The 15,167-nt window shown below is 36.7% G+C and overlaps 1 protein-coding gene across 1 annotated transcript; it reads right to left on the bottom strand.

The window, feature by feature from the left end:
- Positions 1–5,247: 5,247 nt before the first annotated feature.
- On the bottom strand, positions 5,248–14,288 carry LOC126818046 (chitin synthase chs-2). Its single transcript, XM_050545223.2, has 11 exons — positions 14,134–14,288; positions 13,001–13,178; positions 11,277–12,199; positions 10,760–10,972; positions 10,550–10,629; positions 10,117–10,222; positions 9,092–9,245; positions 8,396–8,599; positions 7,924–8,071; positions 7,565–7,765; positions 5,248–7,153 (listed from the first exon to the last, which is right to left on the bottom strand). The coding sequence occupies exons 1-11, from the start codon at positions 14,286–14,288 to the stop codon at positions 5,292–5,294; spliced, it is 4,224 nt and encodes a 1,407-aa protein (XP_050401180.2). The 3' UTR covers positions 5,248–5,291.
- Positions 14,289–15,167: the final 879 nt, after the last annotated feature.

Here is a 15,167-nt window from a genome sequence, read left to right as displayed (position 1 = left end):
CTCGTCTGATATCTGGAAACATGTAACCAGCAGCAAACGTCAATATCTGTTGTCGTCGCAGTGGCACGACAGCGGGCAACTTTTGACCACTTGCCTACGGGAAATCACTCGTGTATGCCGGGTTTAACGTGCGCGTGTTTTCCGAATTAAAACATCTAAATGTCGTGCTTTGGCTCAATATTTTTTAAGCGTTATGTCCTCTTTCGGTTATATATAATTGTTCAATATCAAGCTTACGTGGCTATAAGTAGGATACAGCTTTAAACATTGTACAATATATCGTAATGTATAAATGTTTGTACATTAATATGTAAATATCGAAAATGCATAAATATACAAAAGAAAATGTATTTTAATTTATTATGTATATATGTAAATGATCTCATTATATCCACCTTTAAGCGAACGACTCGCGTGCACAAAATTCTTTTTTTTTTATAAATTTTGCTGAAATTTGTTTAGTTTTATTTATGTATAGAACTAATGATTGTACTGGTTGACGCTAGAAACAAAACATTCGCATAACACATGACAGAACAAACACAATTAAAGCAAATGCAAATTATAAAAACACGGTGAATTCAGAAAATGCCAACACATAAACCAGATGTCAAAAATAAAAAAGTGCTTAACTACGTGGAGCTATTCTTAATAAATAACGGGTTCATTATTTTTCCTGGTATATTAGTCTGGAGGCCCTGTTTATATTTTAACAAATAATTTTGTTATTCAGTTGTTTTATTCAATACCGAGTTGATGTCCTCCAATAATCAATATGTATACTCCATTTTGAAAAATCTATTTTACACACTAGTCATGTTAATCATTTATTTAAATGACATCTAGCACAACAACACACAGGGCAAGGTATATATGGCTAAAACTACTACTCCGTTACGAAAGTAGTTATATAGACGATCCTTTTTATATCAATCTGATTAAAACACAGATCCTATTCCGTTTCGTTTTTTTTTATAGTTCAAAATTTCATTTTACTTGTCTTTACTACACTAGGATCTGGAAGAGTTGTTATATAATCCGCGTTCAGGTTTATGTGAGAGTCTGTTACGGCGATTGATTGGTTAATCAAATGTCTGATATCATAGGGTCAGATCTTCGTGTAGTGGAGGCCATCGAAACTATAAAATACGAAACGAAATACAAATCTATATTTTGATCAGATTGTTATATATTAAAAAATATCAACACATATCGAAAATGTATATAAGAACGAGGCTTTATCGAATTTTACTTTTATTTTATCGACGAGTGTTGTTTCTTTTTGATATAAAAAATAACGATAAGCAGATTTTATTTATCACCCAACCCTTTCCGTCCCTTTTAATTGTAAAGTAGAAAATGAAATTTTCACAAAAGCGATATCTACTATAGAATGTGTTATTGGGTGATAAATCCATGTATACCTTGTGTTGTGTTTTGTTGTGAGTGCCAACCACTCTCAGTCATCTTATAGATGTAAACATCTTGCCCATTTTATACCTTTAGTCACTGATTTTGATTTGATTATTTTTCGGTTATTTTTTTTTTAAGATAAATCTTGCCACGCGTTATTGCTAGTTCGAAATTATGTTGGATATGAATATCGACAGAAATAACGCGTTAACACAGTCAAATGTCAATAATATATCTGATGACTTGTTTGTTTTGTTTTGTTTGTTTTTGTTTCTTTTTGCAAGAAAAACAAATGTTAACGATCTCCTCGATGTTAAACTTTTGGATAAATCAATATAGACAGTCTCATTGTTATATTTTTGTACAATTTGTATACATTTTTATTTTAATACTATGGTTTGTATATATCGTTATTGTTCATGTACATATCAATTGTTACCTTTTGTAAATTATTGTATTTTTGTACATTTTTATGGTTAAAGGTTTATATGTATTACGTATAATTCTGTATTTATATTGACATTTAAAAGCGACTCATTTGATCAAATTGTATTTTATCACCTTTTGATGTTTGGAGCAACAGGCACACGTCAGCAAAATCACATTGCTGCATTTACCTATTAAACGCGTAATATTCCAGGCCATCAGACCTAAAATTGATACAAATGTAATTAACATCGGTCAATCCTAATGTACTTGCCACCATCTTTATATAGTCTTAAATAAGTCAGACAAAGGCTAAGAATAATTAATTTCTAACCATGTTTTAATCCTTTAAGATACAAAACAACTTGATAATATTCTTCAAGCGAACAAGGGCAAAATTCATTTTACGAAGGGCAATATTAGTTTCACAAATAAGGCAAAAAGCTTTAATTTCCTGCAGTACAATATCAAAAATAAACTTAAATTCAAATCAGATTTTTACGTCAAAATAGAAGAAAGAAAGACCGTGTTTTTTATTTTATTAAAAACTCGGTTATGCCCCTTTTCTCAATGAACGTTAATTCCAAATTGGGCTAGAAAACCAATACTATTACTATTACGAAATTTAATATTATTTTTAAAGTGAAAGTCAAGCAAAATTTACAAAATGAATTTGATGTAATATATTTCATTAATAGGTTATTTAAAAATGCACTCTTTATTCGGAACGGACCGGGTGGATAAATTAAATATAACGGTTTAAAGCCTTATAAATAGTAACGTTTTCTGCATCTTTATTAAATTGTACATAAAAGAATTAAGGCATATCTCATTTTATATTTTATTTGGTCTATATCTCCAAATGATGCTCATTTGATAAAAAATTTATTGTATTTTTGTCTCTCTCCTTTGACCACTACAATTGTATATTGTTAATATCGCGATAATGTTTTGTATAATTTTCTATACACCTTAATGAATAATAAATTGTTTAAATAATCAGTTTTAGATATGACATTTATTCGAAGTTTTTTTTTTTAAACTTTTACAACAATATTATAACTTTAATCTTAGATTAGCACAGAATATGCAGCAAGACGCCTAACGCGGCTAGTTCCTTGGAGTTTTAGTTTATACGGTAAATTATTCCAATGTATGAAATGAAACCATATTCCCTTTAACTTCAATATGTTTATTTTAGTTTAAACCATTCTGGGGGGTTGGATGGCTGAATGGTTAGCACGTGCGCGCTGTATCATAAAGTCTGTCATTGAGTCAACTGGTGTGGTTTCGATTCCCCGGTTGTACGTGACAAGGAGTAGGGTCGCCTGTCCAACCTCGTGGGTTTTCTCCGGGTCCTCCGGTTTCCTCCCACTGCTAAAGACCCCTACGCGCAAGCGAATTATGGAAATAAAATTGAACCATATGTTAGTCCCGAAATGACTTAGTTTGTGTCGAGTGGACGTTAAGCCCCACTTCTCTCTCTCTCTCTCTCTCTCTCTCTTAAACAATTCTAAGTTAAGATTATTAATATATTGTGTCGTCTTTTGATGTTATAAGGGATGGTTACACTTGTCGCCAAAGTACACAAATGACCAGCATCTGCAAGGCTGCACCAACTATTTTCTTTGTACCGCTACACATGCGAAATATATCCAAGATATTTCAATACAGCATTACGGGAACTCCCAACATCAGTTTTATTTACTTTCACATTATTTCACGAGTATCGATTCCTACAGGCAATGCAAGTAAGGGGAGACAACTACAGATTGAAATCAATGTTAACTTCTACATACTGTTGCACATTTCCTAAATTTTGGATATCTCACCTCCTGTGTTATGATCACCATATTCAATTTGATCACAGTCTTGTATAGTCATAATCAATATTCGAGCCATTTTTGGGTTACCTTATTACAACGTCCGGTTTTATATCTTTATCCGTTTGCCCAAAAATACAAGGAGTAAAGTCGCCTGTCCAACCTCGCGGGTTTTCTCCGGGTCCTCAGTTTCATCCCACTGCCAAAGACCCCTACGCGCAAGCGAATTATTGAAATAAAATTGAACCGTGTTAGTCCCGAAATGGCCTAGTTTGTGTCGAGTGGACGTTAAACCCCATTTCTCTCTCTCGCCCAAAAGTCACGAAAACTGGACAAAATTTATCATCGAATTTAAACCAAATGTCAACAAACATTGGCATGGAAAAAAATAGGATGAATTATCAATACACTTGGGGTTAGTCTTGTACCGAAATGAGGGTTGGTAACTGTGATAAGTGTTAACCAGTGCATAGTAAAGCTGATGACACCAAAACCCCTCTCTCCATTCAACACTAAATAGTTGACTCATTAAAATTTATCGTTCTTATAAATCATCTGGCAATCAAAGTATTTGTCTCACTGCTTTTTTTTTATACGAGCAGGATTATCGAACTTAGTTGTGATGTTGAACAGAATTATGTTTCTTAAGTCTCAGCCAGCACATGCTCATCATCATCAACATCTACATCCAGTTTAAACATTTTATATGTATTAGAACTAATGTGACACTCTGGGGACACGTACTGTGTCCGAACGGCCAAATCTTCCGTGTCACACTGTCGTGTGTCTGAGTAGGACTTGACGTTGTGATAAATAAGACTGCAAACTCTTTTCTATACGTTGGAGGTATCTTTATAGGGTACAATGATACATTCTACAACATCGACACAGCAATGGTTATTTAGGTATTTAAACGTTAACCATGATTAAAACCTTTGATGTCTACCCTGGCTATTTCGCCCAACTGTCTCCCGGGAATAACGCGCTGGTCTAATTTACATGTTTGGGCAAGAGCTGCACTAGAGCACGCCGTTATGTCTACCCTAATTTTATGAAATTGGGCTAATTTGTACTGTACCAAAGGTGCGGAGACCTCTGATTTGATGTCTGATCATTAATAGGATATCATTTTTAACGTACCGTGATACAACAGTAGCCCTCTTCCAGAAATAACTAGTAGCAAGAACCGTGAGTCAGTCTAAGAAAGGTGAAGGAATCCTGCAAGCGTAGTCTGCATAGTGTCACAAATATAGACGCACAATTATTTTGTTCAAAAAGATATGACAGACAGACAGAAAGACGAACACCTGTTTAGTTTAAGAAGAAAATGTTCCAAATCGAATTCAGTAGTATATTATTGATTTCTACCCTCAAATACCAGAATTAGTTCCAGCCCACGGCTCAAATATTGCGTGAAGTCCCCCCACCTTGTAACACATTCATGTTTATTCAAAACTATCTTTTATCCAATATGGAAAGGGCAAAATGCCATTATTATTTTTATTAATAAATAAATTAATAATATATATATATTATCTTTATAAGTATTATTGTATATATAAATATACGTATAAAGTGGGTGCTCAGTTACAATATCACAGTTCAAATAAAGTTGGACAATTTTATAAACTATACAATTCGTATACCGTCAAACCTATCCCTTGGTTCCGGTTGAAAGCTCTGGGTATATAGTCTTTCTCTCATAGCGTTTGCAGTTGGTTGGCCCCAACGACGATAACTTTCACCGCCCCTGTTTGGTCGAATAGTGCCCTGCTTCCATTTATGATGCAGATTTTGAAGATTTTGTTGAAATATTGTTTGAAGAACGGGGACGTCATCATTCTGTGATGGATGTCTCAAACGCCGTAATGTACGCCTGTTGTAACCTTCGTAATAATCCGAATGAATAGAACTTAAATCATCCATTTCAGTTTCGGTCATCTCTACAGAGTAACTGTCATCGTCATTTTCATAATCCGGTTCGGGCTCCAAGTTCTGTAATTTTCTAGTTTCGCTGACAACGAATCTGGCAAAGTCTTCTTCCGTGTGAGTCTTCTTCAGCCAGTCTATTCTTGTACTAGACATCAAATGCAAGAACGTTCCCCATCGATGCAAGAACATACTCACAAATTGTAGAAATAAAGCCAGGGCAAAAATTGTCAGGAAAGCCAAAGATAACGGTTCATATTTCTCCACAATGTAGAAACTGCTAAGCTTTCCTTGGTTGTTTTGAAGCTGCAAAGCCAGAACTGTCCACAAGAAATTTAACATGAAAAAGATGAATACAACATTATTTCTTATCAAAATGAGGTCTTCCTTTATCTTCAGTTTATGAGCTTTATCTTCGTTTAATGGATGTAAATACTTCTTTATCAGATACTGCCAAAACTCTTCCTCGGTTTCTGATAACACTTCTACGGGCCCGTTCCCAACGAACTCGAGCGACAACCAGTGTGGATTACAAGGATCGGCCTCATAACCAGGAACAACTTTAGAGCTTCTACTAGAATGGTGTGCCTGAACTGGTGGGTGGTGGACAGTTGGGACAGCAGCGTTTGAAGGAAGCTGTGGTGGTGGTGGTGGCTGTGGTATAGGTTTAGAGTTACCGGTGTTCAACGGTTGCTGTGCGTTTTGGTTGTTTTTATTATTCAGTTCGTCCTTCAAACCCATTAATGTTTTTATAGCATCTCGTAATTCATTGATGATTGACACAATACCCAACAAGCTAAAGAAACTTCTAGACTTTTTATTAGCTTTCTCTTGAGCTAGTCGTTCTGCTTCGGCTTCTTCCTCTGGACTCATCTTTTTCGGAGTTTCTCGAGTTCCCCAGGATACGTTATTAAGATTACATAGGTAATAGACTGTTAACAGGATAAATGTCGATGGTACCACCATGAAGTACAGGATGCCATAAATTAAACAGAATAATTCTTGAGGATGCAGCAACCCGGCAATAATAAAAATAACAGCAAGACCACTCAAAAACACCACATTCGGACTGTTGAAACTTTCTGTAGCAATACTAATGACTGTTCCCACTGTAGCTATCATCATCACCACCGTAAAAAGGGCAGTTAGGGCAGCAGCTGCCGTGATCTGATAGTTACTTTTCTGAGTCATACAAATGATAATATATATAGCAACTGGTATAACAGAGAGAATATAAGACCACCAGATGCCTATACCAAACACAGAATGATAGGATCCAGTTATCATCAGAACAACAGTAGACGGGGCAAGGATTGTTGAAGCCATCAAAATAAACTGATACAGCACATATGGTCGACTGATGTTATCGTTGATTCTACAAGTCTCCCGCCAGGATGATAACAAATCCATCATGTTAGCTAGAGTCGAAGGTGACCAGCGACGCCGCTGATTGAAAAATTCGTTGAAGGTTTCGGGGGCGAAGGTCAAGGCATCAGCACCAGCACAGTAATCAATTCTATGACCTTGTTGTAGAAGTAGAGTACACAACCATCTGTCCTCCCCTGAAAAACCAAACCATACAGTCATGTATATTAATGTTCAAAATATACAAAATACACACATGGTGTTAAGAACAAATGAAATGAAATGAAATGGGGTTTAACGTCCTACTGTTGTGCTCCGAACTGTGCTAATGAAGACGGGCATACGCCATACAGTGTGCTATGGGGGAAATTTTGCCTGGACAGCGGCACTATGTCCTACGCTTATATCGAATTCCAACTGTCAAGGGATCTTTTACGTGCGCGCCAATGTGTACACAGTACACAGAACCTCGGGTTTTCGTCCCATCCGAACGACTAGACAGCTGTCCTTGTCAGGCCTGTTAAGAACAAACTGGGCTCTAGACATAGAGATATCCACAAAAAGTAGTGTGCGAATTCGAGTGTCATAGAATCTGTATAAATATATACCTTGTTCAAACTGGATATAATGTCTAGCTTCTGTTGGTTTTGTTGTGTACATCTTCATTACATTATCATCCATGAGTGCTGATGCTCGAAATAAACTGAAGCATCCAGGACAACACAAAACACAACCAAACACGTGTTCTGCAGCCTTTTGTAACCAATGACCAATAGCATACTCGAACTGTTGATACCAAACCATCGGACCTGTGGAAATAAAATTAATTTCAATAATAGTTCAAATCATACCGAAAAAGTAAAATAAATAATTACAAATGCATATCCATGATGCATACCAATTGCGATAAACTAAGTTATTTTTACGTAGCTCTGATTTCACTTCTAATGGTAGAATTAATTATTACCTGATCCTATAGGATGAATTCTTCCACAAACTGCACCAACTTTCTTATTCTTCTTCATTCTATCAATTAATAGTTTCACAGATTCCGGTTTAAAATCTACATCACCATCAAGAGCCAGGACAAATGTATTTTCAGCTTCTTGCATCACCTACGACATATGAAACAAATATACAATACTGACCGAGGCTTCTATAAGTGTATAATTACATAATTGTCAATGAGGTTTGTGCTTTGTATATCCCAGTGGCCAAAATTAAATCCCCCTGTCAGCTTCAAAGTGTTCTCCGATCATATCCTATCCAAAGGACAAACGCATTTTCTCGCATCACGTACGACAAGATAAACGAAATCAAATCACCACAGTAGCTTCATTGTGTTCTCAAATCATATGTCATGCAAACGACATTTAATGACTAATTATTACCTACATATATCAACCGTTTATTTATCACAGTATAGTATTTACGTTTACCTTTTCATATTTTTCGGGGGTCATCCTCATCAACAACGATCTTAGTGGTGCAGCTTTTTGCCTTTTCTTAGATTTGCCTTTTTTTCTGTTTCGGACGTTATTCTTCTCGATATCTTCATGTAGTTCAGTTTCATCAACAGTTCTCATATCTGAATCCTTACCACCCAGTAAACGGTAACCCAGTAGATAATACATGTACATACACTAAAAAAATACCAGGTGTTATATTAAATATTATCATACACATGCATTTTATATAGATAATTGTATAGCATAATTAGTTCATATAATCGCTCCACACAACGTATTTTTTTTTATCTAGACGGGTATTGTTTTTAATGGCAAGTCAAATTAAAATTGAAGACTTAAAATTTAATCAGAACAGATGTTATATCACCACTATTGTCATTGTCTTGTCAGTGTGCAGCGTATTAGAAAGTTGTCGGATGACAACAACTCTGAGCCATTCGTTGCCTAAGTTTATATTCTACACTTTAAAATTTATAGATTGTAAAATTAATGAAATTATACCAATATACTTGGATATCCTAGCCATGTCGCAAGTCTGTAGTGGTGTTGCGCATACATGTGCAATGTGGACAGTGCTGAGTGAAACGTCGATCAGCCCAAAGAGACTGTCAAGAAATGTACCCCGAGGGTATCAGATGGACGAATTTTATAAAATATATTTCATACCTGTGACCATCGTTTTCTGTGACGTATCATGTTTTTGTTTTTGATGTGTATAATCATCTGTGTTTGACCAGGCATAGTGAAAACCAGACGACCTCCATATGGTGTGGGAACTTTAACTGGTGGTGCAATAATGATCGGTCCTTTAACAACAGATCTAAATAAAAAGTGAAATGTAATGAAATGAGGTTTAACGTCTTACTGTTCTGCTCCGGTTGGGCTAATGAAGACGGGCATGCGCCATGCAATGTGCTATGAGGAAAAAATATTCCCGGACATGTGATCTTTTACGTGCACGCCAGTATGTACACGGCAACTCGGGTTTTCGTCCAATTCGAACAACTAGACAGCTGTCTTTTTCAGGCCCTCCGTCCTGCACCACTGACACTTGCAAAACGACCGAAATTTCCGATGAACTTTCTCGGCCAACACCGGGGGCGAACCGGCGCCTTACTCACTAAGCCACCGTGGCTCCATATAATCGTACATTTAATATCATAATATGAAATGAAATGGGGTTTAACGTCCTACTTGCCTGCATAAGCTGACGAGGATGTGTCATACAGGGAAGTTTGCCCAGACAACGACAAGGGTTCTGTTAATTAGTGCACGCGAGAACTGAACCTATACACAGGATCTCGGTTATTTTGTGCCTTCCAAACGACAAGACGTTGTTCCTTTCCAGATCCTGCAGGCCTACCACTGAAATGTGGAAACCTCACGAAAAATACCGAGGAACGTTCTCGGCCAATACAGGAATTAAACACTAGAGCTCTTGGTCAGTAAGCTACTGCGACTACCTATCTATCATTACATATCATATATTTTAATTGGTGGCAATCAAGAATGATTTGCGGGATGCACTTATTGTAAATGACCTAGAACGGACTAGGGGTCTATTAGCCGCATACAACTATAACAGTAATAACATTATTTAGTATATTTCAACTACACAGGTTTGCAGCATTATACATTATTGACCTTTTAATTGAATCTAACAATGGGTGTAGATTATAGATATAATTTACCTCGCCGCATCCTCCATACATTCTACCAACTGTTCAACAAAACTGTTCGGAACATATTTATTAAAGTCGTCATCTATTTCAAAGGCATCGTCAAATATTATATGAACTGAAATTTTCAAATAAAAAAGGCTCGAATCAGCTGTTAATCAAAATACAATCGTGGTATTTACAACCTGCCTAATGAAGACGGGTAAGCCATCCGCTTGTTGTGTTACACCACGCTGGAAAATCACGAAGCGCCTTTTTGGCCAGCATCTGGACGAACCAAAGGATAGAGCCGCCAGTGCCTTAACCATTAAACCATTACTTTTATTGGGATCGAGAAACTGCCTTGATCTATTCCGACACCGAGTAATAACTTATTTTAGAAAATGAAAAATAAGGACGCCGATTCCTAATTCTGTCACAGGTTATTAATATGATCACTACTTACTTTCAAAATTATAATAATCTGGATCCCGAATTCTAAATTCTTGTTGAGCTAATCTACTGGCACATTGTACATAATCCAATCTAAAAAAGAATAATTATATAAGTGTTATAGTGGTAAGACCCTTTATCATGCAGACACGTTGATCAAAACATAAAGTTTTCACTAACAAAAGAACCATTCATGATATAAATTCTTTATTTACAATCCTACCTGTATAGAGATTTCAGCAACTGCGTCATTTCCTGTCTCGTCTCGTGCCACATTGTAGCACATGCGTATATCGTCGGTACAACGTAGTCATCCGTGAGGTTTCCTGTCAAGCTGTCACAGCGAGTTCGTCTCATTTCTTGGTCGATTCGTCTTCGTCTCATGGTTAGATTAAAATCAGGAAAGATGCCATCATAGTGTGGTGTTATAAACAATCTGAAAATTATAAGTTCATCATAAATCTTATAACTGAATTGGGTTTGGGAAATGATTCGGCAATACTCAGAAAGTTGCCTGTTAGGAATCATGCAGTAAGCAATTAATATATTGAGTATGTGTCAGATTTATTTCACCGAACCAGTGGTATTCAATTTGTATATAATGAGAAATTTTGAAACAAAATTAATTAACATTAATTATATAAGTATGCGTCAGATGAGGATGGATGTATTTCCCCGGAGCAGTGGCATTCCGTTTCCAAATAATGATTAATTTTAAAACATAAGTTAAGCCCACTTACTTTTCAATCTTCGCCATTCGTTCACTTTGTGGAAACCATATATGTGACACAATCAAACAGTAGGAAATCCAGAGTGCACCAGCACATCCTAGAGGTATGATCATTTTATAGATATCGACCTCAGAACATAACCAACTACCAACATGCCAAGAGGATGGTAAATACATATATTTACACTGCAGATATATACACATTAAACTGACTGGTGGCGACATCAGTAACGGTAAAGCAAATGCCGTTTTCTGCATGTGGAGTTTGCAGGCCATACCAGCAAGATACGTACAAACTATTCCAGACCCGATCTGAATATACATGAGACTGTAGGACGTTAAGTGATGCATCGATTTGTCTGTATCAGTATCGCCTTCATCAACGCTAGGAAGTCTGAACGGTGCATCAGTAAGAAAATGGGCAAGCAGTACCGTTAATCCAATCTTCAAGGGTCCCAAAAGAAAATATGAAGTTTCCCGAACATCTTGGACTTCGTGACGCCAATTTCGGAATGATGATTTCACTTTACCAAACAGTGTCCATTCTCCAGAAATGAAATTCTCTATCCATCCAACAGATATTAGTAATACCGCTAAGGGTAATTCCCAATCCAATGATTCAAATGTAATGGTGGTCCTGCTGTTGTCCAGAAGATTCAGGAGGGTATGGCCACCATCTGCAGTGAAGTCGGTTATACTAAATACACACAAGGCACCAAGTTGACACAGACAGGCTATCAGCGAACAAAACAGCTTTAAGAAATCCCAAATACTACACGTTATTTTTTTCTCGTGAAATATTAAATTTAATATACTGGGGATTTGGAATATGGTAAAAGTCATTGTGACGCCTCTGAAAAAGTCCGTACCTGGTAAACAACGGAAAATCAGTAAACAAATTCCAGCCGTCTGCATCGCTTCAAATATAAACAACTAAAAATAAAGATAAAAATAAAGTTTAACGTTTGTATATGAACTAACTTTAGGCTGATTTTAAGGTATATTTCAAACTCAACTTAAATGAATGTGATTTATGACACGAAAGAAAATTCTAGATATTGTTGGCTACTTACAAAAAAGAATAACTTCATTGACGGCCATTCCTTTCCACCGAACAAAATCTTCATAACGGCATTTAGCCAGTTCCACACTATGGGAGAACAGATACAAAACAAGAGAATAACCGTACTCTCTCCTCTAGTCTTTTCATCCTACAATAAAGGGTATGATATGTTTAATACACGTTCAAGTAATCCCCTCCCAATTGACTTCAATGTTAAATTCATGTCATTCCTTTGCCTGTAACAATTTTAAATAACATTCCGATGAACTTAATTTGTATAACCACTAAGAGTCACACGCGTCACAATCAAACAACATAAATATTCTGGTCAAAGGAATCTATCGACCCTGACGTCATTTTTAAAAAGAAGTTCCACAATTTATAGCTGTTCAATTCCTAGTCCTTTCCCTAAAAATCATGACTATTCACCAAAACCTTGTCGAAAACGTACATTCAAATACTCTTCGCCAATTCTACTAGATCGAAAGGTCAACAAAAATGCCATTCAAAAAGCGGGAAAAGGGAGGAAGAAAGAATATAATAAATATACGGACTACATTCATGAGATCAGGGTAAGCAATTACTAGTTGTAGTCCATGTTAGTTAAGCTAAAGGCTTAGTCTTTAGCAAATGAATAGGTAGTAACGTTAATAAAATGTATAAAGTCTCACCCCTTTTATTCCAGACGTTATGAGAATCAGAGATAGTCGACTGGCAACAGTACTGCCAAGTATTACAACCACCACAAAAAGGTACATGAAAAGTCGGACACATTTTAGAATTTCTTTGAATATTGAGTCGTCATCCTCATGTTCTCGTTCTTTTACTTGGAATACATCATAAGGTCTCCTAAAATCAAATCAAATGATGAAATTATTTTTATTGTTGGGATCCGTTAGTATGATTTTGTTAATTAAGTCTTTAACGTTTGATTTTGGAAAGATTAATGGTATTGGCCATTGTCCTTTTGTCAAATAGAACGGTAGCTTTCTTTTGATCTACTAGTATCTATTATCACCATAGCTACGTCTACACTAGCAGCATTCACCGTCTACACTAGCCTTTTAAATCCCGCTTTTTCCTAAAAGCCGGCTTTTTCAATTTCTCAATCGTAAAAGCCGGCTTTTTAAAATCCGGCAATTATTGAGGGATTTTTCAAAATCAAAAAGCCGGCTTTTTCAAAAAACCGGCAATTTTATGTGTGTAGACGGTAAATCCGGGATTTATCAAGTACCCGGATGTCATTCGTCCCGAGCTTCCGTACATTCATAACATTGGCATTGCTTCCGGTTCTAAGAAATTGCGGTAAATCTCAAATCCATCTATAGCCTTGCCTATTTAATTTCAACATGCCTAACCTAAAATGGGTTAACGAGGAGTGCTTATTGCTAATTGAGATTTGGGGGCGGGGGAACATTCAAGCTTTGTTTGATGGAACTGTCAAAGACAATAAAATTTACAGGGTTATATGCGCTGAATTAGCCGAAGCTGGCTTCACTCGGTCCACCGAAAAGGTCAAAAGCAAGTTAAAACGGCTCAAGAAGGAATACGTCGGTGTTCATCGTCTTTTTCCGTTCAGTCAGTGTAGACGCTACACTTGAAAAAGCCGGGTTTTGAAAAAACCGGGTTTTTAAAAAGCCGGCTTTTTCAAGCCTAGTGTAGACGAAGCTCATACAATATTATTTTGCTACTGGCGTTTAGTTATATTTGGTAGTAAACAGATTAAAATTGCACAATAACGTCTTGTTTAGGGACAACGCCCGCGTCAATAGTCTAATAAACAATTATTTGGATATAATCTTACCATTGGTCATCTTCAAATTCCTCATCTTCCTCCTCATCTAGAAGATCAGATTCCTCATGACTCGTTTCAGACGGTGAGGCGTTTACCTTGATTTCTGGTATATCATAAGGTAGGTCGTCGTCATAATGTTTGTCCTCCACAGTATCCGTGCTCATATCATCGTCGGACTGCCCAGCTAAAGAGTGATCAGCTGAATAACTAGTCTGGTTTAACCGATTTGAGATATTGTCTGTAGGGGTATTAAGACCTTCGGTAAAGGAAGAACTAGTTCTCCGACCAGATGAGTGCCTTGAGAAGTTTGGAGATGGTGAAACGTTGAGTAATCCGTTCAGACTTGCAGATATATTAGCCATCGTTGTCCTCCTTTGAGCTGAAGTGCTTTGTAGAAATCCCGACACAGCCAAATTTGGAACCGAAAACCTTTTTCCGAGAGGATCGCCCCTATTGTTGCCATGTTCACTATACAAATGTCCATTGGGCAAATAACCATTAGACGCATGACCACTGTCCACAGATTGGGAAAACATATCATTCTCATCTGAATCATTCATAGCACTCAACAATGAGGCTTTCGATTCACGTAGTTTCTTCTCCTGAATCTAAAAATGAATAATGATTTGTAATCAATCCACATGAATATAATCCTCATTAAAATACAACTTAACTTGATTGATCGCTTGCGTGCATTGTACTTTATGTCACTAGGCTTATCTAAACTTTCTTTATCCAGACTGTCATTGACTCGACTGGCGGGGTTTCGAATCCCCGGTTGTACGTGACAAGGAGTAAGGTGGCCTGTCCAACCTCGTGGGTTTTCTCCGGGCCCTCCGGTTTCCTCCCACTGCTAAAGACCCCTACACGCAAGCGAATTATTGAAATAAAATTAAATCATATGTTAGTCCCGAAATGACCTAGTTTGTGTCGAGTGGACGTTAAACCCCATCTCTCTCTCTCTCTCTCTCTCTCTCTCTCTCTTATCCAGACTAGTCGAAACGTCGCTCGGTAATAAACAATAACTGTAGTCTATAAAATTA

The sequence above is a fragment of the Patella vulgata genome, chromosome 4 (assembly GCF_932274485.2).
Source record: "Patella vulgata chromosome 4, xgPatVulg1.2, whole genome shotgun sequence".
NCBI classification, from domain to species: Eukaryota; Metazoa; Mollusca; class Gastropoda; family Patellidae; genus Patella; species Patella vulgata.
This window is presented reverse-complemented; position numbering and strand designations above follow the sequence as displayed.